This window comes from Bufo gargarizans, chromosome 5, assembly GCF_014858855.1.
Source record: "Bufo gargarizans isolate SCDJY-AF-19 chromosome 5, ASM1485885v1, whole genome shotgun sequence".
NCBI lineage: Eukaryota > Metazoa > Chordata > Amphibia > Anura > Bufonidae > Bufo > Bufo gargarizans.
Genome location: NC_058084.1, coordinates 418,990,643 through 419,015,879, shown reverse-complemented (window position 1 = coordinate 419,015,879; position 25,237 = coordinate 418,990,643). Strand labels below are relative to the sequence as shown.

The following is a 25,237-nucleotide window of genomic DNA, read 5'->3' as shown; positions in this document are numbered from 1 at the left end:
TTTTTAAGGTTAGGCACATGTGAATTAGAAAAATGGGTCTCCTGGAGGAGTATGATATCAGCCGTAATTTTCTTAAGGACTTGAAATATTCTACTCCGTTTCACTGGGTTATTGCATCCGTGCACATTAAATGTGGATAGACATAATGTTAACGGAGCCATTGGAATTTAGCTATAGCACCACGAGCTGAGATCATATATCTGACCAGATGATAAAGATGTACACATCAAAACCGTTATAACAGTAGAACAAAGAATATAACTGTAGGATAATTCCTGAAAAAGGTAGGAATTTTGTGCTGGGGGGAGGAAAAAATATATTACACATGTGAGTGACATGTGTATCCCGACCAGCCCAGAACCCCTGCTCTTAGCCCTGAGTACCATAATACAAGGAAAATTATACTACTCCAACATACATTTCTGTCAGATATAAATGGACAATTGTGAATAAAAGGAGTGAAACACTTCAGCGCCATATGCACCCTAACTTAAAAGTGAATAAATCAAAACCATGTTAAGGAGAGAAAAAAGAAAGGTTATACACATATCCAGGAGCTACTATCTTATTAGATTCAACGACCACATCAAAGCAGTCCCAGGTAAGGTAGTACCTATTTATAAAATGAGGAACAAGAGGAGACTAGCTCTGTAGACAAAATCTCAGTCCGGTGCTCCTTGGGTCCAGGCTTTTCTATTCTTCCCGGATCTTTGGGGTTTAGGCCGCATCCATTTTGATGCCGAAGGCAACGGTGGTAAATCCTCCATAGGTGGGACGGGCATCCAGGAATGGATCTCAACCGGTGAAATCTGCAGTGCTTCCCAGACTGGGGGAGGTCCTCTGGCGTACGAACGGTTATGCGACGGTTTCCGGCCGTGATTAGGATCCCAAAAGGAAAAAGCCACCTGTATGGGAACTTTGCGGTGCGGAGGAGGTCAGTGAGAAACTTTAATAATCTCCTCTTTTGCAAGGTGGAAGCTGTCAGGTCTTGGTAGATCTGTACATTGGCCCCCTGAAGCTTTATCTCACCCCTTTTCCTAGCCGCTTGTAAAATCAATTCGGTGTCCCTATAACTCAGGATACCGCATATTATGTCCCTGGGGTTGTCGCGGGATGTCGGCTTCGGCTTTAAAGCCCTGTGCACCCTTTCCACAGTAACGTGACCTGCTTGTTCCGGGCCCAGCAGCATGTGAAAGAGGGAGTCCATTACCTGAAATAGGTCTTCCTTCTCCTCAGCCTCAGGAAGGCCCCGGAGCCTAATATTACTCCGCCTGTTTCTGTTCTCCTGATCTTCCATCTGTAGTAGGAGAGAATTCATCGCTCTGGCATGGGAGAATAAGGACTCTTTCACCGCCGAATTGAATGTGAGTACGGCGTCTTGTGTCTGTTCAAGAGTTTCTACTCGGTCACCGATATGGTGAATTTATGGATGCCAGATCAGCAGCCAACGGAGCTAGCGCTCTCTGTAAAGCCCCCTCCAGGAATTCTCTGGTGAGAGCTGACCTCTCATCACCGTGCTGTGAGCTATGCTCGCTGGTATCGTCCTCCTCTCTCGGTGCTTGGGACGCCTGTGGAGCTGAATCGCGTGGAGCCGCGCCATGCTGTTTCGGCGCCATCTTAGAGGCCTTCGCTGGCGGCTGAGAAGCCGACTTGTTAAGGTACTTGTCCATGTCCTGGCTCGGGCTTGGATCGTCTCTTCGCCCGGGGGTAATCGGCATACAGTCTTTCGACTGAATCTTCATACCGGACACTGAGTAGTGCTATGATAAGGGCTAAAAATAGGGTCTGGTGGCGAGAGCTCTGCTAACAAGCAGCCGCCATCGAGCTCGGTCAGGCCACGCCCCCCTATCGTAGCCTTTTCTGTCATAAATCTGTGTCACGTACTTGCCAACAATCCAATTTTTGCCAGGACAATTCCACAAACCAGACTACGGAAGGTGGGCATTTTGGTGATGTTCCAGGGTAGTCTGAGGGATGGGGCGAAGAGCCCACAGCCTGTGCCAGTGCAGCTGGGGAGCGAGGGAGGGTAAGTCCTATGTAAAAGAACTTTCTTCCACAGGTTAGCACCAAGCGGACAAAAATGCCTGTAGAACCCATTTAAATGTCACAAATTTTACTTTTTACCTGTTGGTACGTAGGATACCCGTGGAAACCATGACCTATGAGCAGACAAACCTCAAAGTTGAAAACATTTTAGGCCACCAAAAACCCACAGATTTCTTCTTATCCCTTCCTCCTGTTTGCAAAACCCTTCTCTGACATGTCTTTTTAATTATATTTCTTATTGTAGTTTGTTGCTGTTTTTGAACAATGTCTTTTGCATTTCTGGAGAATGCATTACATTTGTAAATGTCTGGATTATGCACAGTACATTGGTCTCCAAGGAAATGCGTACAGATGATTTGTTCTAAGGCCCCTTTACATGGGCCGGTCAAGCAGGCAGTTATTGAGAAAGAACCATAAAAAGCTGCTTTTACATGCCACAATCATCTCCTCTGTATGAGGACAAGTGATCAATTAATCTGTAGCCTTCACACAGATGGTTTCTGGGCTGCAGAATGATCTACTGCTCAGAAACAATGATTTTGGCATCCGCCTCAGTGATGTTTTCTCCTGATGAGTATTTGCTCGTTCTTCAGGTAATTAGGGGCACCTTTACATTGGAAACGGGCATTCATAGTAGCACTCCTTCTCGATTTTCAGCCCATGTAAAAGGACTTTTAGGCAAAGTGTGAAAGGAACAAACTGCAGCAAAGAAAGTACCTCACCGATATTGACTGACTGCGCATCTTTTTGCTATTAGAGGATGCATTACCTATAATTGGTGGATAACTTTTATGTATTTTATTATATTATTCCAAAAACATGCTAGACATTCTATAGGATAATTAGGCATTCTATTAAAATTCCTAGGTAAAGTATATAAGGTCAGAATGATATATACTAGTTTTGTACTTTGCCAACACCTACCTAATACCTATGCATTTTATACAATACTAGGTGAAGGACCCGGCTTCGCTCGGGTATATTTCTTCTATTTCATTTAATGTTTGTGTGTGTCGTTAAAAGATATCGACAGTATTCACTATAACAGTGACATCTACAGTACCCCGCCCCTCTAACAGTGACCTTCACAGCAGCCTACCCCCTTAACAGTAACATTCACAGTGCCCTCCTCTTTAACAGTGACCTCCACAGCGGCCTCCCCTTTTTTAGTGACCTCCACAGTACCCCGTCTCGTTAACAGTGATTTCCACAATAACCTTCCCCCTTAACAGTGACCTCCACAGAGCTCTGTTCCCTTAAAATTTGACGTTCACAACACCCCGCCCCCTTAACAGTCACCTCTACAGCACCCTGCCCCTTAACAGAGACCTCCATAGCGGACCTTCCCCTTAACTGTGACCTCCACCGTTCCCTGCCCCCTTAACAGTGACCTCCACTGCAGCGTGCCCCTTTAACAGTGACCTCCACAGCGGCCTTCCCTTTATTAATGACCTCCACAGTACCCCGTCTCGTTAACAGTGATTTTCACAATAACCTTCCCCCTTAACAGTGACCTCCACAGAGCTCCGTTCCATTAAAATTTGATCTTCACAACACCCCGCCCCCTTAAAGGTCACCTCTACAGCACCCCGCCCCTTAACAGAGACCTCAGTAGCGGACCTTCTCCTTAACTGTGACCTCCACCATTCCCTGCCCCCTTAACAGTGACCTCCACAGCATCCTGCCCCCCTTAACAATGACCTCCACAGCAGCCCGCCCCTTTAACAGTGACCTCCACCGCCCCTTCATTAGTTCACAGTACCCCATCTACTTATCAGTGATTTCCACAACACCCCATCCCCTTAACAGTGGCAATCTGCCCCTTAACACTGACCTCCAAAGCAGACTGTCCCCTTAACTGTGACCTCCACAGCAGTCTGCCCCTAGGGTGCCCCTAGGGTGGCCAGAGGTCCGGTTTTAGGCCAGACAGTCCAGCTTTCAGACTACCTGTCCTCTGTCCGGCACAGGGCCTGGACAGACACAGGGATGTCCTTTTGAACAGCTCACTCTCAGACAGCAGCACTGTGCTATCTGAGCATGAGCTGCAGGGAGAAAGTCACCCTCCCTACCACCCCTGCAGCTGACAGAAGTTGTTTTCGCCTTTATTATGTCAATCCCCGTCGGCTGCAAGTGGGAGGAGGTGTGGCCTAACCGACTCGGGGACATGGGTTAGTGGGACCTTAGTTAGTGGGTGCGTGGTTTTTAAGTCCTGCCCCCTGAACTGTGACCTCCACAGCACTCCACTCCCTTAACAGTGTCATCCACAGCGCCCTGCCCCTTTAATGCTGACCTACAGCAGTGAAGAAAAATTGCAGTTTTTTGGGGGGTAAACCTGGTGTAAAACTGTGTGTATGTGGAGACTAAGGGCCTGTGAGCTTCTATTGGCTAATAAGGGTCATGTGACCAGGCTTCTATTGGCTAATGCATTGTTTTGGAATATCTCAAAAACAGTACATGCTAGAGAGCTGAGACCTGGTCTAAAACCTCCCCGGACACCTGATGTACCTGTGTACCAAATTTCATGATTGTAAATGTGTTGGTGTGGATTCCTTTAGCGGACATACACACTTACACTCAGCTTTATATATTAGACTTTGGTGTTACACAATCCTGGACTGTATGGACACTATTTACTGTATGGATCCATAGGCATTAATATGAAGTTGGTCTCCCCTTTTTAGCTAAAACAGGTTCCATTTTTCTATTAAGACTTTCTGCAAGATTTTAGAGTGTGTGTGGAAATTTTTCCCATCCAGAAGAGCATTTTTGAGGTCAGAAATTGATATTGGGCGAGAGGACCTGGCTTTTTCAATCTACATTCTATTTCATCCCAAAGGTGTTTGATGGGGTTGAAGTCAGGGCTCTGTGCGAACCAGTCAAGTACTTGTACTAAACTCATGTAACCATGTCTTTATAGATGTTATGTACAATGATTGTGGAACCAACTAAGGGCACTATCCTGGCAGTCCCCTGGTTTTCACCTTTTCACCCCTATACAGAGATCTAGACTTCACTGAAGGGGAGCTTATAGGATGCTACCTCTTGAGGTAATTCTGGTGTGATTGACTGACAGAGACACTGGTGCATGGCACAGAGTGATCAGGCAATGCACATAGTCAGGAAATGGGCAGAGGCCAGAGCTGGCAGAGTTCGTTTACAATCCAAAGGTCAGGGCAGTTGGCACTCGATCCAGGAATCAGGCAAGGTCGGTACACAGGCAGACAAACGAATTATACAGCTGTTGTACAGGCTCCAACAAGGAAGAGAGACCTAGCCAGATCAGTAGAGAACTATTGCACAATTGCAAGAACTGAAGGAAACAGCCAGGTATATATTGGAGCAGCTGATTAACAATTGGACACAACAATGCAGCAGCTCACAGAGCAGGAGAAGATTAACCCTAGTAGTGCTAAAGGCAGAGGTACAATGAATACAAGCCCTGATTCACACACAGGAAGCTGGCGCCTGTGCGCACTGGTGGCCATGAACTGCCATTGTAACAATGGACCTTGCTTTGTGCACCGGGGGCACAGTCATGCTGAAACAGAAAACGGCCTTTCTCAAACTGTCTTGGTATGCTGAAGCATTAAGATTGCCCTCACTCTTTGTAAGTGAAAACAACCTCACGGCATCATCCCTCCTCCAGCAAATTTTACAGTTGGCACAATGCAATCAGGCAGGTAACGTTCTCCTGGCATTCACCAAACTAAGACTCATCCATCAGACAGCCAGATAGAGAAACGTGATTCATATGTCCACAGAAGATGTTTCCACTTCTCCAGAGTCCAGTGGTGGTGTGCTTTACACCACTCTGTCCGACACGTGGCATGGTTCTTGGTGATGTAAGGCTTAGATGCCGTTGCTGGGCTACAGAAACCCATATCACGAAGCTCCTGGCGCACTGTGCTTCTGCTGATGTTTATGCCAGAGGAGGTTTGAAACTCTGCAGTAATTGAGTCAGCAGAGCATTGGTGTCTACTGACTGGAATAGATTTATCATAACTGGTGTAAAGGAAAACTGGCTTTGTTGCCCATAACAACCAATCAGATTACACCTGTCATTTTTCAGAGCTCCTTTGGAAAATGAAAGGATCAATCTGATTGGTTGCTATGCACAACTAAGCCAGTTCTACTTTACATCCGTTACAATGCTGTCATCCTATTACAGTACCACACTTGAATTCAGTGAGCTTTTTAGAATGATCCATTCTTTTAACAAATGTCCATAAAGGCAGGATACATAACTAGTGCTGGATTTTATACACCTGTGGCAATGGGAATGAATGTAACACCTGAATTCAGTGGTTAAAGGGAATCTGTCACCCCAATCAATACATGAGTAGTACTGCAGATAAGGAGTCAGATCACAATTTTTTATTGGCCTACTGCTCCCAGTTGGCCCTATTGTCAGCACTCAAAGCTGCTCTGAAATACACAGTCCGGATTGCTGTGCTGTTCCAACGTAATGGAGAGGACTTGTGTGCGCATGTACAGCAGTCCTGACAATGTATTTCAATGCATCTCTGAACCCTGACAGCAGGAGAATGGGGGGGAAGTAAGAAAATAAAAAATAGTCAGCGGTCTGCAATGCACGGGCACCGACCATGACCCAGCCGCATGGGGATCGTGGATCCAATAGGTCCGCGATCCCTCCGTGCCACAAAAAGTTAGAGCAAGTTGTATCTTTTTGCGGTACGGAACGGAACCCCAGGAAGCACTCCCTAGTGCTTCTGTAGAGTTCCGTGCTTGCGTTCCGCATCGCCGGATTTGCGGAACCATTGAAGTGAATGGGTCTGCATCCGTGATGCGGAATGCACACGGAACGGTGCCCGTGTATTGCGGATCTGCAAATGCAGTCCGCAATACGGCAACGGGCAGCACACGTTTGTGTGAACGATCCTTTATACAGGGAGTGCAGAATTATTAGGCAAGTTGTATTTTTGAGGATTAATTTTATTATTGAACAACAACCCATGAACCCAAAAAACTCATTAATATCAAAGCTGAATATTTTTGGAAGTAGTTTTTAGTTTGTTTTTAGTTTTAGCTATTTTAGGGGGATATCTGTGTGTGCAGGTGACTATTACTGTGCATAATTATTAGGCAACTTAACAAAAAACAAATATATACCCATTTCAATTATTTATTTTTACCAGTGAAACCAATATAACATCTCAACATTCACAAATATACATTTCTGACATTCAAAAACAAAACAAAAACAAATCAGTGACCAATATAGCCACCTTTCTTTGCAAGGACACTCAAAAGCCTGCCATCCATGGATTCTGTCAGTGTTTTGATCTGTTCACCATCAACATTGCGTGCAGCAGCAACTACAGCCTCCCAGACACTGTTCAGAGAGGTGTACTGTTTTCCCTCCTTGTAAATCTCACATTTGATGATGGACCACAGGTTCTCAATGGGGTTCAGATCAGGTGAACAAGGAGGCCATGTCATTAGATTTTCTTCTTTTATACCCTTTCTTGCCAGCCACGCTGTGGAGTACTTGGACGCGTGTGATGGAGCATTGTCCTGCATGAAAATCATGTTTTTCTTGAAGGATGCAGACTTCTTCCTGTACCACTGCTTGAAGAAGGTGTCTTCCAGAAACTGGCAGTAGGACTGGGAGTTGAGCTTGACTCCATCCTCAACCCGAAAAGGCCCCACAAGCTCATCTTTGATGATACCAGCCCAAACCAGTACTCCACCTCCACCTTGCTGGCGTCTGAGTCGGACTGGAGCTCTCTGCCCTTTACCAATCCAGCCACGGGCCCATCCATCTGGCCCATCAAGACTCACTCTCATTTCATCAGTCCATAAACCATTAGAAAAATCAGTCTTGGGATATTTCTTGGCCCAGTCTTGACGTTTCAGCTTGTGTGTCTTGTTCAGTGGTGGTCGTCTTTCAGCCTTTCTTACCTTGGCCATGTCTCTGAGTATTGCACACCTTGTGCTTTTGGGCACTCCAGTGATGTTGCAGCTCTGAAATATGGCCAAGCTGGTGGCAAGTGGCATCTTGGCAGCTGCACGCTTGACTTTTCTCAGTTCATGGGCAGTTATTTTGCGCCTTGGTTTTTCCACACGTTTCTTGCGACCCTGTTGACTATTTTGAATAAAACGCTTGATTGTTCGATGATCACGCTTCAGAAGCTTTGCAATTTTAAGAGTGCTGCATCCCTCTGCAAGATATCTCACTATTTTTGACTTTTCTGAGCCTGTCAAGTCCTTCTTTTGACCCATTTTGCCAAAGGAAAGGAAGTTGCCTAATAATTATGCACACCTGATATAGGGTGTTGATGTCATTAGACCACACCCCTTCTCATTACAGAGATGCACATCACCTAATATGCTTAATTGGTAGTAGGCTTTCGAGCCTATACAGCTTGGAGTAAGACAACATGCATAAAGAGGATGATGTGGTCAAAATACTAATTTGCCTAATAATTCTGCACTCCCTGTAGTGTTACTGTAGATAATGGTCCAAAATTGGAGTGACAGATTCTCTTTAAGAGGCGTGTCCCAATACTTTTGTCCGTGTATATTAAATAGTGCTAGTATTGAAAACTAAGGTTTATGTTGCATGACATCATAGTGGTGTACATGGCAGTGATGATCCCATCAAAACTCTTTGGAATTACCTGGATTTTTTATTACTCATAAAATGTAGTCTGATTCTTAAGTCGCAATTAAAGTCAAAGACAATCTAAGTAAACCAATAATACACAAACCATTTATATCTTTATTTGAGCATATTGAGTAAATATCCTCTATGCAGGGAGAGAAAAAGTATGTGAATTTTTATGTTAATGACTTCTCCAAGAGCTAGTAATTAGTAAAGCTTTTTCAATTAAGAAGATGATATTAAAAGTATAGGTTTCATAGGTATTTGCCTATTAAATAAAGGCACATTAAGCCTGGTTACTAACAAATCTTTTCTGCTCAACAAAAGTAGGATAGTTCGAATCATGCATTAAACAGAAGACTCCAAAAGTTGTCTTAGGCCCCATTCACACGGGCGTCGCGGGTAAGGGCCGGATGCGATGCAGGTGCGATCAGGGAAAATCGAGGGAGTAGGCACGCAATTTCAGTCAGTTTTGACTGCGATTGCGTTCTGTTGTTCAGTTTTTTCCGCGCGAGTGCAATGCGTTTTGCACGACACGAACCCGGACTTCTTCACTGAAGTTCGGGTTTGGGTTTGGTGTTCTGTAGATTTTTATTATTTTCCATTATAACATGGTTATAAGAATAATACAGAATGCTAAGTATAATGTCAATTGAGGGTTAAAAAATGATAAAAACATAACTCACCTCATCCACGTGATCACGTAGCTGGCATCGTCTTCTTTCTTCTTCTTTCAGGACCTGCAAAAGGACCTTTAATTGTGTAATCTCGCTCACCACGTGGTGAGCTTGGTGATGTCAGGGCAGGTCCTGCTGAATGAAGATAGAAGGATCTTCTATCTTCATTCAGAAGGACCTGCTCTGACATCACTGCGCTCACCATGTGGTGAGCGCGATTACCTCATCAAAGGTCTATTTGCAGGTCCTGAAACAAAAAGAAGACGATGCCGGCTGCGCAACCAAGTGGATGAGGTGAGTTATGTTTTTATTATTTTTTAAAACCTCAAGGCACATTTTACTAAGCATTCTGTATTAAGAATGCTCCTATTTTCCCTTATAACAATGTTATAAGGGAAAATAATACAGTGACTAGACTTTAATGGGGTCCGGGGTTGCTCATCCCTATCATCTCCTAGCAACCATGCATGAAAATCGCACCACATCTGCAATTTCTTGGAGATGCTGCGATTTTCACGCAACGCACAAGTGATGTGTGAAAATCACCGATCATCTTCACAACCCCATTGAAGTGAATGGGTCCGTATTCAGTGCGGGTGCAATGCGTTCACTTCACGCATTACACCCGCGCGGAATTCTGGCTTGTGTGAAAGGGGCCTAATAGAGAGGTATGAAGCTGGAAAAGGCTACAAAAGCATTGCTAAAGACCTGAGTGTACTTCTATACACGATTGGGCAAATTATGTACAGTACAAATGCACAAATTGAGACATTTCAGGATTGTTGCTATTCCCCTCCGAGAAGTGAGCATCCTGTTAAGATCACTCCACTCTTAGAAAAACACTGAGCAAGAAAGGACACCACAAAGGAAGCCGCTGCTGTCCAGAAAAACATTGTAGCCTATCTCAAGTCTGACCACCTGGATGTTCCACAATGCTTCTGGGAAAATCTTATATGGACAGATGAGACAAAAGTAGAACATTTTAGCAGAAAAGCACAATGCTATGTTTAAAGGAAATATTTCAGCACAACACCATCAAAACCTCATCGCAACTGTGGCACACGGTGAAGGGAACAAAATGGTTGGATGCCTTGGGAACATTGAGGGGACAATTAATTCTAGGGTATTTCAAAACATTTTACAGGAGAACGTAGGTGCAGCCATGACTGTAAGCTGAAGAGACAATGTCCCAAAGCACACATTCAAATCAACTAAAGAATGGCTGAAAAAGACAGATTTGTGTTTTGGAATAGAGTCCTCCCAACCTTAACCCTATTGAGATGCTATGGCATGATCTGAAGAGGGCTGTGCACGCAAGGAATCTCAGAAATTCATAAATTGAAACACATTTGCAGGAAGGAATGGTTCAAATTCCTCCTCGACTTTGTGCAATTCTAATTTACAGCTACAAGAAAATGTTGCTGGAGATGATTGCCGCTAAAGGGATTATTAAATTCAGAGATTCACGTACGGCTTCTCCCTGGACTGTGATTGTTTACTCAAAGTGCATAAAAAAAGGCATGAACAGTACAACACTTAGTGTTTTACTAGTAATCAATATAGAAATCCATGTATTTCAAAGGGTTCGCTTACTTTTTCTTGCAACCGTACCTACAGCCTTGTAATTGCAACCAATATTCTATTTGACACATGAGCAAGCAGAATGTGTATTGACTATCCACCACACGAGTATGACACATAAGCATTTTCCTTTAAGGGGTTGTGTCCTAGAAGTAGAAGCTCTTGCTGTGTTCAGCGGAGGCCATCAATAAATGGTTGCCATGTGATATTACATTTGCCCTGTTGGTCTGGCTCAGGAGGTCTCAGGAGCCAGAGTTGTGGCTAACAACTGATTGCTATGGTGGCTTCAAGGTAAAGGGCTTTTACTATGATAAGTCAATCCCTTTAAATTAAATTGCGAAGATAATTTATGATATTTCTAGTGCTGGCTGTAAATATTAATAAAGTGCAGCTTTGTTATTCTTTTAATTAAGGCTTTTTGGTCTAATTCCAATTAAGATTCCATTCTTTAGTAGCAGATCTTTTACTGTTCATGTACATTCGTATGGAGAACAAAAGAGAAAAGTCCAATCATTGAATTACTCTAGCCTTTTGTATGAGAGATGGAAGAGAAATCTGTGCCACAAACCCCCCCCAACCCTCCCCACACAGGTAACCAACGCTCTAAATAAAGCCTAATTAGGAGGTAATTAGTAGGTATACTCCAGAATCCGTCGACGAGGAGGCTGCCTTTTTCTTCTGATGGCATACAACTAAATAAATGAAGCTTTGTTATTACTCCATTTCCCTTTTTTATATTAGAAAATGCTCTACAGCTAATTGACACATTATGCTGATCAGAGGTTTTTAAGCACATATACAGTCTTATTAGTTATTTAGGACACAACATGTTCCAGATGATCATAAATGGCTGTGTAGCATTGTTTCTTTAATTTTTTTTACAATTCTGGGTTTGCGTCGACTTGCGAGTCGTGCTGCAACTCCATTCAGCTCCATGGCTCGCAGCCAAGATCACCCTGTAGACCAAGCCGTATATTGGGATGTAATAGTCATTCTCACTGGTACGGTATATGTAAGGCCCCATATACACAACCGGGGGGACGCCGTGTCCTTGTTGTGGACAGCAAGCAGCGGGTCCGCAAAACACGAACACTGGCCGCGTGCACTCTGCATTGTGCTGCGGACCCATTGACTTAAATGGGTTAGTGATGCGCAAGATGCAGCAAAAGATAGGACATGTTCTATCTTTTGTGGTGCACACACACGGATCCAGAAGCCAATGGGAGGGCTTCCGTGTGTTTCCGGGTCCGTGCCTCCACGCCGCAAAAGATAAGACATATCTTATCTTTCGCCGCATCTTACAGATCTCTGACCCATTGAAGTCAGTGAGTCCACACCGCGATACGGAGTGCACCTGAGCAGTGCCCGTGTTTTGCAGTCTGCAACATGGGGAATGGCAGCTCCACAGTCGTGTTCATGAGGCCTAAAAGCGTTCATGAATGTAACACATTGTTCTGAAGGACATTAATAATGTGAAATATTTATAACAATCTCTATCAGATACGGCAGTGTTTTTTCCTGTTTTGCAACAATTTTGGTGCATTTTTTCATCAAAACATTTTAAAAATTAAAGCCCCCAGATCTGCAACAACAATGCCACATGTGAACGCACCCTATTAAGGGCTCATGCACACGACTGTATTTTCTTTCCGTGTCCCTTCCGTTGTTTTTGCAGCCCGTATGCGGAACCATTCACTTCAATGAGTCCACAAAAAAGGAAAATTACTCAGTGTGCATTCCTTTTCCGTATGTCTGTAAGTCCGTTCCGCAAAACAATAGAACATGTCCTATTCTTGTCAATTTTGCGGACAAGGATAGGCATTTTTAAAATGGATCTGCAAAAAAAACTGATGCAACACGGAAGTCACGTGGATATCATCAGTTTTTTTTCCCCGAATCTGTGTTTTGCGGACTGCAAACTACATACGGTCGTGTGCCTGAGCCCAAAGGCCACTATCACACTATTTAAGTTAGGCATTCTCAAACAGCAGCCCTCCAGCTGTTGTAAAACTACGCCCCCACAATGCCCTGCTGTAGACTGATACCTGTAGGCTGTTTGGGCATGCTAGGAGTTGTAGTTTTGCAACAGCTGGAGGGCCGCAGTTTGAGGATGCCTGGTTTAAGTCAGTATTTTATACTAGGAGTGGATTCAAAATACAGAAGTGAAGTTACTCTTTACAGAAGGTTCCTTTAATTATCTTACAAAAGGGGTCATGCACGTGTGTCGGCCAGGCCAGTGCTGCGGACCGCATGCAGATCGCGGACCCATTCACTTCGAGTCCGCATTCTGCATCCGACGGTCCACACCACAAAAAAGTAGTGCATGGGTCCGCATTCGTGATGCGGGGTGCACACGGCCGGTGCCCGTGTAATACGGCCATGGCCGGTGCCCGTGTAATACGGCCATGGCCGGGCAACGGCCGCGTGAATGAGGCCATACTTATGCAAAATACAGACCAATATCTGTAATTTTATAAGAGGCTTTATGGAAAGAAATAGAAAGAAAATGTTTGACTCTTGACTCCTGTGAAATCTGAGAGGTTATGTTTGTTGCCTGTGTTTATTAATATAGAGAAGTGTGAGCAACACTTTATTTCGGGCTACTTTCACTCTTCTGGCTGCTCATGCCTTGGAGGCATTTGTAATATTTAGCTGTAATATTGCTGTATGAACGCTAAATTTTCTACTTTCTTAGGCCTCGTGCACACAATCTTATTTTACATCTGTGTCTGATCTGCATTTTTTGTGGATAGCACATGAACCCATTGATTTTTTGGGGTCCTCAAAATTATGTCAACCATGTGTTGTCCGCATCCGTATGTTCGTTCTGCAGATTGTACTATTGTGGACAATAGTCATTTCTAGTGATAGGAGTGAGAAAAATGCGGAGCTCACATGGAAGGTATCTGGATTTTGAGGATCCGTGGTTTGCAGACCGCAATACGGTGGTGTGCATGAGGCCTTAGGCAGGAAAACACAGAAACCCAACCTTATTTTTCATGTGATGATATTCTAGTCTAGGCTCTCGTGTAGCAGCACAAAGATGTGCAAATAATGAAAAAACATTGTTGCAAACATTGAAAACTGATTATTCTGAACTGCATTACTGATATACTTACTGTATATGAAAATGTAAGGCTCTTTGCACACATTTTTGATTAAAAAAATGTTGTGAACCCATCTACCAGCGATAAAGTGTCCTCTTTAAATGGCTTATACAATTTTGATCATGTGTGCAAAGAGCCTCCAATTTTCATGTATAGTAAACACAGCAGTACTCCGGTTCCATGTTTTTAATGTGTGCACATATCTTTGCAGTATGTTTGTGCTGGTACATGTAGTGATAGTTTGCTTTTGCACATCAGCCATGGTAGCAGGCACCTCTTCATTCATTTCATATCATTTGGAGGTGCAAATCTAACTATATATTTTTTGCACATTTTGGTATCTTAAAGAGGTTATTCCATGTTTAAAAAATAAAAATCTGATCTCGTATCTTACATGACCATCTATTTCTAGAAAACTTAGAACCAGCCCTGTACTTTACATGAATCCAGAGATTTCCCCGTTAATTGCTTCAATTTCTCTGCCAGATTTATTTGAAGCTGGCAGCTCAGGGGGTGTGCTCTTTCTCAGGAGAGGTGTCTTTTCTACTCTGCTTCCATCTCAGTGAGCAGGACAGAGAAATTAGAAATAGAGGAAACAGCAGGTGGCGCTATACAGAGAGATTTCAGTGAATAACTCAGTGGCTATCCAAAATTTTTAATTACATGCAACTACAAAAGTATTCATTATTATTATCGGTATTATTTTTCATTAGTGTTGGTTTGAAAAATGTTGAATATTTTGTCATGGGACAAACCCTTTAAAAGAGCAAAAACAGATACACTGTATTTTTCCTAAAATATTTCTTGACCTCACAGTGCTGTGCATGACACAGGAAATTATACCGCCCCTTCAGGTCCTGCAGTAGGCAAAATACATTTTCATAATGTATTTCATGACTAATGTAAAAAATGAAAATCAGACATCATATAGTACATGACAATCTCTTTCTAACAAAGCTAGAACCAGCCCTGCACCTCACATGGATCCAGAGATCTCCCGTCATTGCTCTGCTAGATTTATATCAAGCTGACAGCTCAAGGGGAGTGTCCATTCTGCTGCAGCTAAGGGGGCGTGTCTCAGCTCTTCCTATCACAGCTCAGGAGGCAGCTGAAGGATGAAACTGAGCATGTGCGGCCTTCTCAGTGAGCAGGTCAAAGAAATAAGAAAAAAACTAACTGCAGGTGGTGCTATACAGATAGATTTTATTCAATAACTCAGTGGCTATGTAAAATGTTTAATTACATGCAATTATGAAAGTATTCAGATCCAGATGCTGGTTTGAAAACTGTAGAACAGGGATCAGCTTTCCAGCTGTTCTGAAACTACAACTTCCAGAATCCTCCTTTCACTTCTAGGGCAGTTACAAGAATAGCTGAGTAAGTGTGCATGCTGGGAGTTGTAGTTTCACAGAAGCTGTAGTGCTGAAGGTTGCCGATCCCTGCTGTAGAATATTTTTTCATGGGACAACGCCTTCAAGGCTATAATAAAATAAAAAAAATAAAAGGTTCACTGTCGCTGCTGTTTCTTTCGACAGCATGCTATCTTATTTCCGCCTATGTATAAAAATATATAGCTCATTTCCCATTCATTATCATTCATTATTTTTACTATCGCTCATTTCCTTTTCAGTGCCGGCAACCAAAAACAAAATCCAGATATAAAAAAAATAAAAAATTGTCACATTTTCAGCAATCAACAGACTAGACAAACACCAATTAAAATCTGCGGCTGCATTATCAGTGCTCCTAGATACTGTATATCTTCGTCATACACACTCAGGAGATGGAGATGTATATGCCTGCTGAATGTTAATGCCTGCTTTTATACAAGATTTATTGCCACTGTTTATTTTATGTTACTTCAACGGAAAAAAATCATCAATCATTTATTCTTTTCTCTACGTTTTTCCGCTTTGCATTCTAAGTGCTGTTTATCTGCTGCGTAATCTGGGTAATGAAATGTCGCATACTGTTACATAACAGACTTTTCATAGCACGTTTTAAAATCTGTCTCTTATTTTCTCTTTAAAAGATGGAGTGTTTGGGAGATGTCGGCGACTACCGGTGTTAGACGTATTCAAGTATGAAGTTTCACCGCCTGTTATCCAGCGTCTTAGGACTATACTTCAGAAACTCTCACATAGAGGTAACCTATTGCGTTCAAGCCTTATACAAAAGGGGTCGTCTGAAAATAAACTTATGTCGATCAGTTGAATGTGTCTGCCCTCATTAGACTGCAAATGTTACAAAGCTTTAAAGGGAATCTGCCAGCAGATTTGTACCTATGACCCTGGCTGACCTGTTACATGTGCGCTTGGCAGCTGAAGGCATCTGTGTTGGTCCCATGTTCATATGTGCCTGCATCTGAGAAAAATAAAGTCTTTTATATATGCAAATGAGCCTCTAGGAGCAACGGGGGCGTTACCATTACACCTAGAGGCTCTGCTCTCTCTGTAACTGCCGCACCCTCTGTACTTTGACAGGACCAGGCAGGCGTGGTCAAGTTTACACTTCCTTGCCCTGTCAATCAAAGTGCAAAGGGTGTGGCAGCTGCAGAGAGAGCAGAGCCTCTAGGTGTAACGGTAACGCCCCCGCTGCTCTTAGTGGTTCATTTGCATATAATAAAACATCCTTTTTCAACGCGGGCACATATGACATGGGACCAACACAGATGCCTTCAGCTGCCAAGCGCCCACGTAACAGGTCTGCCAGTTTCATAGCTACAAATCTGCTGATGGATGTTCTTTAAATCATGGATCCTTTGAAACTTTTTTGGATAATTATATCACATTATGTACTAGATTTCTGGAGAAGGTACGTTCATCCAGGCCTCATTGTTTTTTTTTTTTTTTGCCTATTTTTTGCCTACCTCTGGGTCAAAGCAGTAGAATTAAAACAGTTGTCTTTTTTAAACCTTATTGACGTATATGAAAGACAGATCGCCGTTTGACTGCAGTTGGGTTCCTCATGGATCTCAAACTTCTGGTCACCGGTTTCCTCTTACATATGATCTTACTTCCACAACAAGTCTGATTAAGGGTACGGCCACAAAGTCAAGTTTCTGGATAAAGTTTTCGAACTAAACCAGGAGTAGATCATAAAAGGAGAGAAAGTATAAAGGACAAATATGGCTTCTCTTTTTTTGAATTCACTCTTGGCTTTGGCCTCCAAAATTTCATTTCTGGGACAACTTTTGTTTACTGTTGTGTGCATTAGATAGAAAAGTACGTCTAAAAGGTAAGTATTAAAAGAGCTTGATGTTGTCACTTCAGAACCATGCGTGTAATTGCTCAGTTGTCCATATGGTCTATGATATGGGTGGCCACAGTAGTGGTCATGAAAGACAACTGCTCCTGATCAATGCTAGTTAAAGATAAAAATGCCATGAATCCATGTTGGATTATAGACTACTGGGTCTGTTCATATTCATTGTGGCCCAAAAAAAATGGTCTGACCACGTAAAGGGGTTGTCATTCTTCAGCATATGGAATTTATTGTGTAGACCAGGCATCCTCAAACTGCGGCCCTCCAGCTGTTGTAAAACTACAACTCCCACAATGCCCTGCTGTAGGCTGATACCTGTAGGCTGTTCGGGTATGCTGGGAGTTGTAGTTTTGCAACAGCTGGAGGGCCGCAGTTTGAGGATGCCTGGTGTAGACAGTTAATTTAAGGCACTTACTGTGATTCTTCATATTGATTCCTTTGCTGGCTTGATTGCTTTTTCCATCACATTATACACGGCTCGTTTCCAGGGTTAATGGCCACTACTGCATGCCTGCCTTTGTGCGCTCCCACTGTCCTGGCCAACAGATAGGCTGGTGCTTTTTCCTATAGTGTGCAAGCACGACCACCAGTGCTGAATTGCAGGGTGGTCGTAACCCCTGGAAATGAGTCGTGTATAATGTGATGGAAAAATGAATAAAGCCCACAAAGAAGGCAATATGGAGAATCACAATACATTACATAAGTGCCTTTTAATAACTTTGTCTACATGATAAATGCTTTTTGCTGAAGTGAGACAACCCCTTTAAAGGGATCTGTCATCAGATTTCTGCTGCCCTCACTTTTAAATTCTAACATCTCCAGCGCATGCCAATGAGTCCCCATATTCAAGAGGTCACGGCTCCTCCGCCCACCTGTGGCTGATTGGCAGTTTTTTTTCCAAATGAATCAGCAGCTGAGGGTGAGGAGAGACAGGAGCTCATGAATATGTGGACTTGTTCAGCAAAAATTTTTAGCAAAATATCCGGGTCAATTAAACAAAGTGACCCAGCATTCTGCTAAGGGGATCTGTCACTAGTTTATATTGCCCTTAGTTAGGACACCATAAAACTGCTGACAGATTCTCTTTAATGGTTTCCGTAAAGGGGTTATCAAATCCTATAAAATGTCCCCCCATATACCGGGCCCCTCACATTGAATATACTTACCTGGCTCCCCGCTCCCTGCGCTGCTCCTGGTCCCCGCACCGCCGCTGCTGCGTCTCTCTGTGCGCGGATGAAAACATCCGGTGTCGGAGGGGAGCAGCCAGTGGCAGGCGAGGACAGGGACGAGCCTCCCCCCTAACGTCACATGCGATGAGAGCTATGATGATCGGTTTTCTGCTTATTCATTTTTTGACAAAAAAAAAAAGGACCTGGGACTCTTTTAACTGATATTTTATAGCAGACTTACTAGTTAGAGTAAATCTCTCTGATCAAAGATTACTTTTTTTCTATAGTGTAACATTTATATTGAGTAACCTAAATACACTCCTCAACATTGAAATTGCAACACTAAAAAGGAAAAGTCTTGGAATCAGGATCAATTGCAAATCATAAAAAATGGGAACAAAATATTCAAAACATCTCCATTTATTCAGCATCATATATGAGCGCCACACGCAGACATACAGACATTTACACGCCTTGCCATACTATCAATGAGGTTATTCATGGTTGTCTGCGGAATGATCTGCCACGATGAATGCATTTGAACACGCAAATCATCAAGATCTACTTCTGGCAGCTCCCTTTGCAATGGGCAACCAATGATGTCCCAGATGTGATCAATTAGAGACATGTCCTAAAATGCTGAAGGCCATGCTAGCACGTTTAGGCCTCACAGCAGCACAAGCAACATGCAGCCTGGCATTGAGAAATGGCCATACCAATATCAAATCATATCAATGATCAAATCAATGTAACACAGAGCTGTCAGTGCAACTGGCTTGAAGACTAGAGGGGTCCGGCTACCGTACATTGTGCCACCTCACACCATAATCCCAGGAGTCAGATAGATGTGACGTTTCCTTGTGAGGGTCTCTTCATAGCATTGCCCACATGGTCTCCAGACCAGTCTCCAGCTATCATTGAATGTAGAGGATAGACCTCCATTCCAGCCTCCATGGCCGTGCAGGTTCGTATCTGTGCACCTACTGCTGTCATTCCAGTTCATTGTTGTTCTCTCAACCACTGGGATGTGCAATGTTGAACCATGCTGACATCTAGGAGTAGGCACATAGCCATCTGCCGGAGTGATAAGGTCTCTAAGTTAAAAGGATTCTGTCCCTCTCAGTTTGCGACAAGTGGTGATAACAGGCATGTCAATGGAGGCATCGCACAATAATCTTAGGGTTTCATGTGGCTTTCGGTCTGACTTTTATGCCCCTCACACATTCCACAGATTGGAGCTAGTTGCTTGAAAATGTAATCCTTTGCAGATCTTAGCGACACTTGTTACTTCCTCGATTTGCATAACCTTAAAGCTTCTCCTTCTTAGTGTTGCAATTTTAAGTGTTGAGGAGTGTAACTCCATAATATTTTTCTAAATGTGGAATGTTTTTTATTTTCTCTTGTGCATAAGATGCAGGAGAACCTGACCTTGATTATCCTAAATGTGCTCATGGGTGTTGGGTGTTGTAGTTGCATCCTGCCTATATGGCCACAGTTGTACACCAGTGCAGGGGTGACTTTTTAGACGCCGGTCTCAATACCCCTTGCGTCGGCAGTGGATGCGCCGGCCTCTACATAACTTAGACACATCCACCGCCTTTAGATAATTTTCTACACCCAAAACAGGTGTAGAAAATGATATATGAGAAGAGCCGGCCGGCCCTCCAATGCCATGCCCCCTTTTTTTTAGACCTGTCGTGGGTGGGGAAAAGTTGCAGATTCGGCAACAAATCCCCTTTGCGACCCAGTCTGCAATAAAAATATGCCAATATTGGAATATATCTGATAATAAATGACCCCCAAGGTTTTATGCACCCATAACTGCTCCCTCTGCTGAAACGTCCTCAGAGACTACAGGACTGTAAGTTGCCATAAAAATCTAACTTTCTAACTCTCCAAGCAACCAAAATATACATGCACGCCAGCAACATGTCCCACTTTCACAAGTGTAACCTTTTACAGCAAAAACAACATCAAACAAACTCAACAACCCTGGGAATAATCAAAGAGCAAAAGGAAATGGATGTTTTCCAGCAGATGGTGAAGTATAATTAATTCCGTGATGAGACAGATCATCACATTCATCAAAGTAACAAAGTGATAGTGAGAAATAAAAGATATGAGAAATTTGCTGTGTATCACACTCAGATTGACTTTAATGTACAAGGCTTGTATGGGCTGCTGTGCATTTTACTAACCACGGATACATACAGCAGTTATTAAAGATTAACTTCATTGCCTGTTCTGTCACTTATATGGAGAGAGAGATGACATCTGCACCATATTTAAAGTTTTATTTCATTTGCTGCTCCATGGACTGTAACATGGAGAAGACAGAGAGAATACTTGTAAGCAGGGGCGTAGCTATAGGGGGTGCAGAGGTAGCAGTCGCTACCAGTCCCAGGAGCCTGAGGGGGCCCAAAGACCCTTGTGCCACATAAGAAGACACTGGTATTATAGAAAGTGCATGCTGGTCAAGTTACACCTCTGGCTGGAGGGAAGGGGTTAGGTCAAGAATTTGGCATGGGTTATGGGTTGGGGCACCATTAAAATTTTGCTATGTGCTTCCCTGCCCTGGCCACAAAGCACTGAGGAAAGGGGGGGACTCAAGCTGAACTCTTGCACCAGGGACCATGAGCCTTTAGTTATATCCATGCTTGTAAGTGAACTATCCCTTTTAACAGTTGGGTTGTGAACATTACTGAAGGGTCTGGTATTCTTTATCCATATGTAGTGTCTAAAATTCTAGCAAAACCCTTGAAAGGCCGCAACTCACATCACAACCCCCAATAGGCATGTATAAAATAGACATCTTAGGACATACTATCGAGAAATCATGTTTTTTTTTTCACTGCATGTTATCTCCAAAAAAATTGGGCCAAGAGGAAAGGTATAGAAGGACACATCTGTAAGTTCACTTCTGCAGATATTTCCTACATGGAAGTTTGAGGGATAATTCTCTCCAAAACAACAAACAACAAACTACAACTATTGGCTTGTTTATAGAATGGGCAACCCAAGACCTCCACCATTTAGACACATTCACTTTAGCCCCATTGCCACGACTGTCGGTTTGTGAAGCACATCGTATGTCACAACCGTTACTCATTCATTGAGTATATAGAACATTGTTATTCCTATATCGAATAGGAGTTAGAGCTGACTCTTCCTGCCCGCGATGTGGGTTGGGCCCTGCATCCCTTTTGTATATGATATGGAAATGTCCGCGTTTATCTGGATTTCAGAAGTGGGTTCTCTGAATATAATTCGGAATACCTATCAATGAGTATACTTTACTGTCAGCTGTCTCTCCGCTAGTGCGGTGGAGTGGGGGTCAAGGGGATTACCGTACAATGATTGTACTTTTCTATCTATCTCCTATGAGATGTTGTTTTATCCAGTGTTTGTATTTTATATGTAAAATGTTTAATAAAATAGTATCTGATAAAAAAAAGACACTGTCACCATACAATGTCCAACGTGGACTTCAATGGATGAAGTCTTATTAGTGGCACTGCCTGTTTAATACTGAATTGACCATGTTAAAGGTGCCCAGCTATGTCTCCCAAATCCCCGTATACACATATATCCTTGGTTCTGCCAACCATGTATGTATTTTCATGGGAGAGAGGAGGGAGCTGCTGTCAGACAGCTCTGGTGGTGGTTTATCCCCTGGAATAACAAAATGATTGGGCATTGAAATTGTTCTCCCCCTTACACCATCTGACATCTCTCTGATATCATTCTTGTTTGGTCACACCAAAAAATGGATAAAATACTTTAATTTGTATGGAGGCTTTAAGAGGTAAACTAAAGTGGAACCACAATTTTGAGAAACTTTACAAAATTATAAGGTAAATAACCTTACTGGGACAATTGTATGGAGATCTGTAAGGTAAGTAAGTGCATGGAAAGTCATCCAGATGTGGAGGTCCACCCCAAGGTATCCCATCTTGCCAGTGTGATAAATATGTAACATTGGGACAGGAGACATGTTCAGGTTTGAGCTGTGGTGGAAATTACTGTAGTTCTGACAGTAGTCAGATTTTTAAACATTTTAGGATCTCTCTGGTTTAAAGCCAGTTGATAACAAAGTTCTCCTTGTAGTTTATTGAAGTCCATGCCATCAGTGCTGGAAACTGCCCAAGAAGGGGATCTTCAGTGTGAAAATAGGGTACTAGAGAAAGAATCCAGAAAGAGCTTTATCAACTAAATGTGCATTTAAAATATATCACTGACATATCACGACATTGTCTATCAAGTTTATGCTGTTCTTATTGTAAAGTGCATTGTGCTATCAAGAAAGGACATCATGTCTTACTAATGGCATTGACAGCACCACCAGAATTTGTGGATAGTTCTCCTCAGGTTATGGTCCTAATGATTTCTAGAGCTTGTAGAAAATGTAAGTTTTTTATTGTTTCCTGAGTCAAATTTGAGTAGATGCGACTTGATTAACATGTAGTCCAAGAATGCATCGTGAGCACATGCAGCACAAAGTAAAATGTAAAGGAAAGTAATAGCAAAAAGTTATTGCTGTCAGTACTAATACTTTGTAAGGTGCTCCTGTCATACACTTACATTTCAACCTGTACATGCCTAATAGTATGGAGGTGGGAGAATTATGAGCTATCTCCAGATATCTGACATCACAGGGGAAAACAAAAGAACTGACCAATAAAATCCAATATGGAGTAGACTCTTAAGTTTGTGGGTGGGTTGGTACTGCCAAAGTTGGTTGAATAAAATAAAACTGATCTAATGCATATGGGAGCAATGTAGGTTCATATTCCACTGTGCAATACATTTTCTTGCTCCAATAATCTGAAATGATTCATTTCTGAAAGGGATATCCACATGACAACCATTAACATATGACCTATTAGCATAATGACACTATACAGGGGTTTCCCACTCAGGACCAGCTGCCCCGGGGGGGGCTTGTGTGAATGACTACCATGCAGTTATACTGTTGAAAATAACCTTTTTATATGGGTTGTCTCATGAAGACAATCCATGTCCATATGTCCTATTCGGACTTTTGGACATCATAGTGGGACCTCTGGATGGTCGTTTGCCAGGGGTGCTGAGAGTGAATTCTTAAAGAGGTAGTCTCTGATGAGGCAAATCTAATATTAATATTTAATCGTTATACCTATGGAACTGGCTGACCTGTTGCATTTGCACTTGGCAGCTGAAGGCATCTGTGTTGGTCCCATGTTCATATGTGCCCACACTGCTGAGATAAATGCAGTTTTAATATATGCAAATGAGCTTCTAGGAGCAACGGGGGCGTTACCATTACACCTAGAGGCTCTACTCTCTCTGTAACTGCCGCACCCTCTGTACTTTGACAGGACCAGGCTGGCGTGATCAAGTTTACACTTCCTTGCCCTGTCAATCAAAGTGCAAATGGTGTGGCAGCTGCAGAGAGAGCTGAGCCTCTAGGGGTAATGGTAATGCTCCTAGAGGCTAATTTGCATACATTAAAACATTGTTTCTCAGCAATGCGAGCGCATATGAACATGGGACCAACACAGATGTCTTCAGCTGCCAAGTGCACAGGTAACAGGTCAGCCAGTGTCAGAGGTACAAATCTGCTAACAGATGCCCTTTAAGAGTTTACTGTATACTTTTACTATTGAGATTAACAGTATGCAGTTAGCACTCTCCTCAGTGGTGCCTACAAAAAGCCAGAATCCTAGCATTAAAGGGGTTCTCCAAGACCAGAACATCATTGTCAGGGGGCCGGGCTTAGTCCAAAAAGATAAAATGAAGATCTGCAAGCGCTTTACGTAGGTCCAGCGATGAGCTCACCTCTCCACTACTGTCTACATACACATTACTGCTGCCGGACAATCTATGGCCTCAGTGGTGATCCTGGTCATGTGCTCTTCCTGCACAGATCCCCGTCAAGGTAATTGATTGGTGCAATATAGATGGCACATCACATTCCTGATCCAGCAGGGACTGGAAGTGGTAGAGATGGGAGCCCAGAGTGCTTGTGACATGTGAGACCTTTTGTACCCTGCCCAGCCACCTGAACATAGGTTCTTGGTCTCCAAGAACCCACTTCACTCAATTTCTATCCAGAGGATTTGGGAGAAGATTTATGAAGACTGGTGCTTTCTGCGCTGATCTTGATATCCCCTGGACGCCTCGTCATAAATTAGGCGCATCCTCTGGAAGCCCATGCGCCTAAACATAAATCTGCGACAGCTCAGTGCTGCCATAGATTTCTTCCCAAAAAATGGTGTTAAATGAAGACAAATTTGTCGAAGAATTCATTTGTTAAATGAAGACGAACTTTTGGAAAAGTGGCAAGGGCAGCGTAAAAAGAGCCACCGGCAACATTCTTTCAGAAAGTCACAAACACACAACTTGCGACTTTTTAAAGCCACTTTTCTGGTGCAAAGGAGATGATAAATCTCCACCTTGGAGCTCTACATCAAATAATGGATATTGTTCAAGGCTAGACAGAATAATACAGTGAAATGATGTATACACTGGCCATGTAATATACATTTATATGGGCAATGTCAGACGTGTCTCCATAAATACACGAGCACTGAATAATAAACGCGTCTGAAGAGCCTTGTATATGTGTCATGTATTGTATCATTGATGGTCGGCAGATGATTTCACATTCCATTCTGCTTTAGTGGGGAGATGTACGGCCACACTACAATGCCATAAGTTAACCAAGGTTAGTAAGTTGAGCAGCCTTGACATGTGAAAGATGTAGAAAATAAATGTTCTTGCTGTCAG

General features: G+C 43.0%; 1 protein-coding gene across 1 annotated transcript in view; it reads left to right on the top strand.

The window, feature by feature from the left end:
- The window catches only part of PTPRN2 (protein tyrosine phosphatase receptor type N2), a 1,552,619-nt gene that overhangs the window by 682,102 nt on the left and 845,280 nt on the right, over window positions 1-25,237 (top strand). Inside the window, exon 3 of the mRNA XM_044294005.1 lies at window positions 16,069-16,182. Coding sequence (XP_044149940.1) covers window positions 16,069-16,182 — 114 coding nt within the window. The remainder of the gene's footprint in view (window positions 1-16,068; window positions 16,183-25,237) is intronic.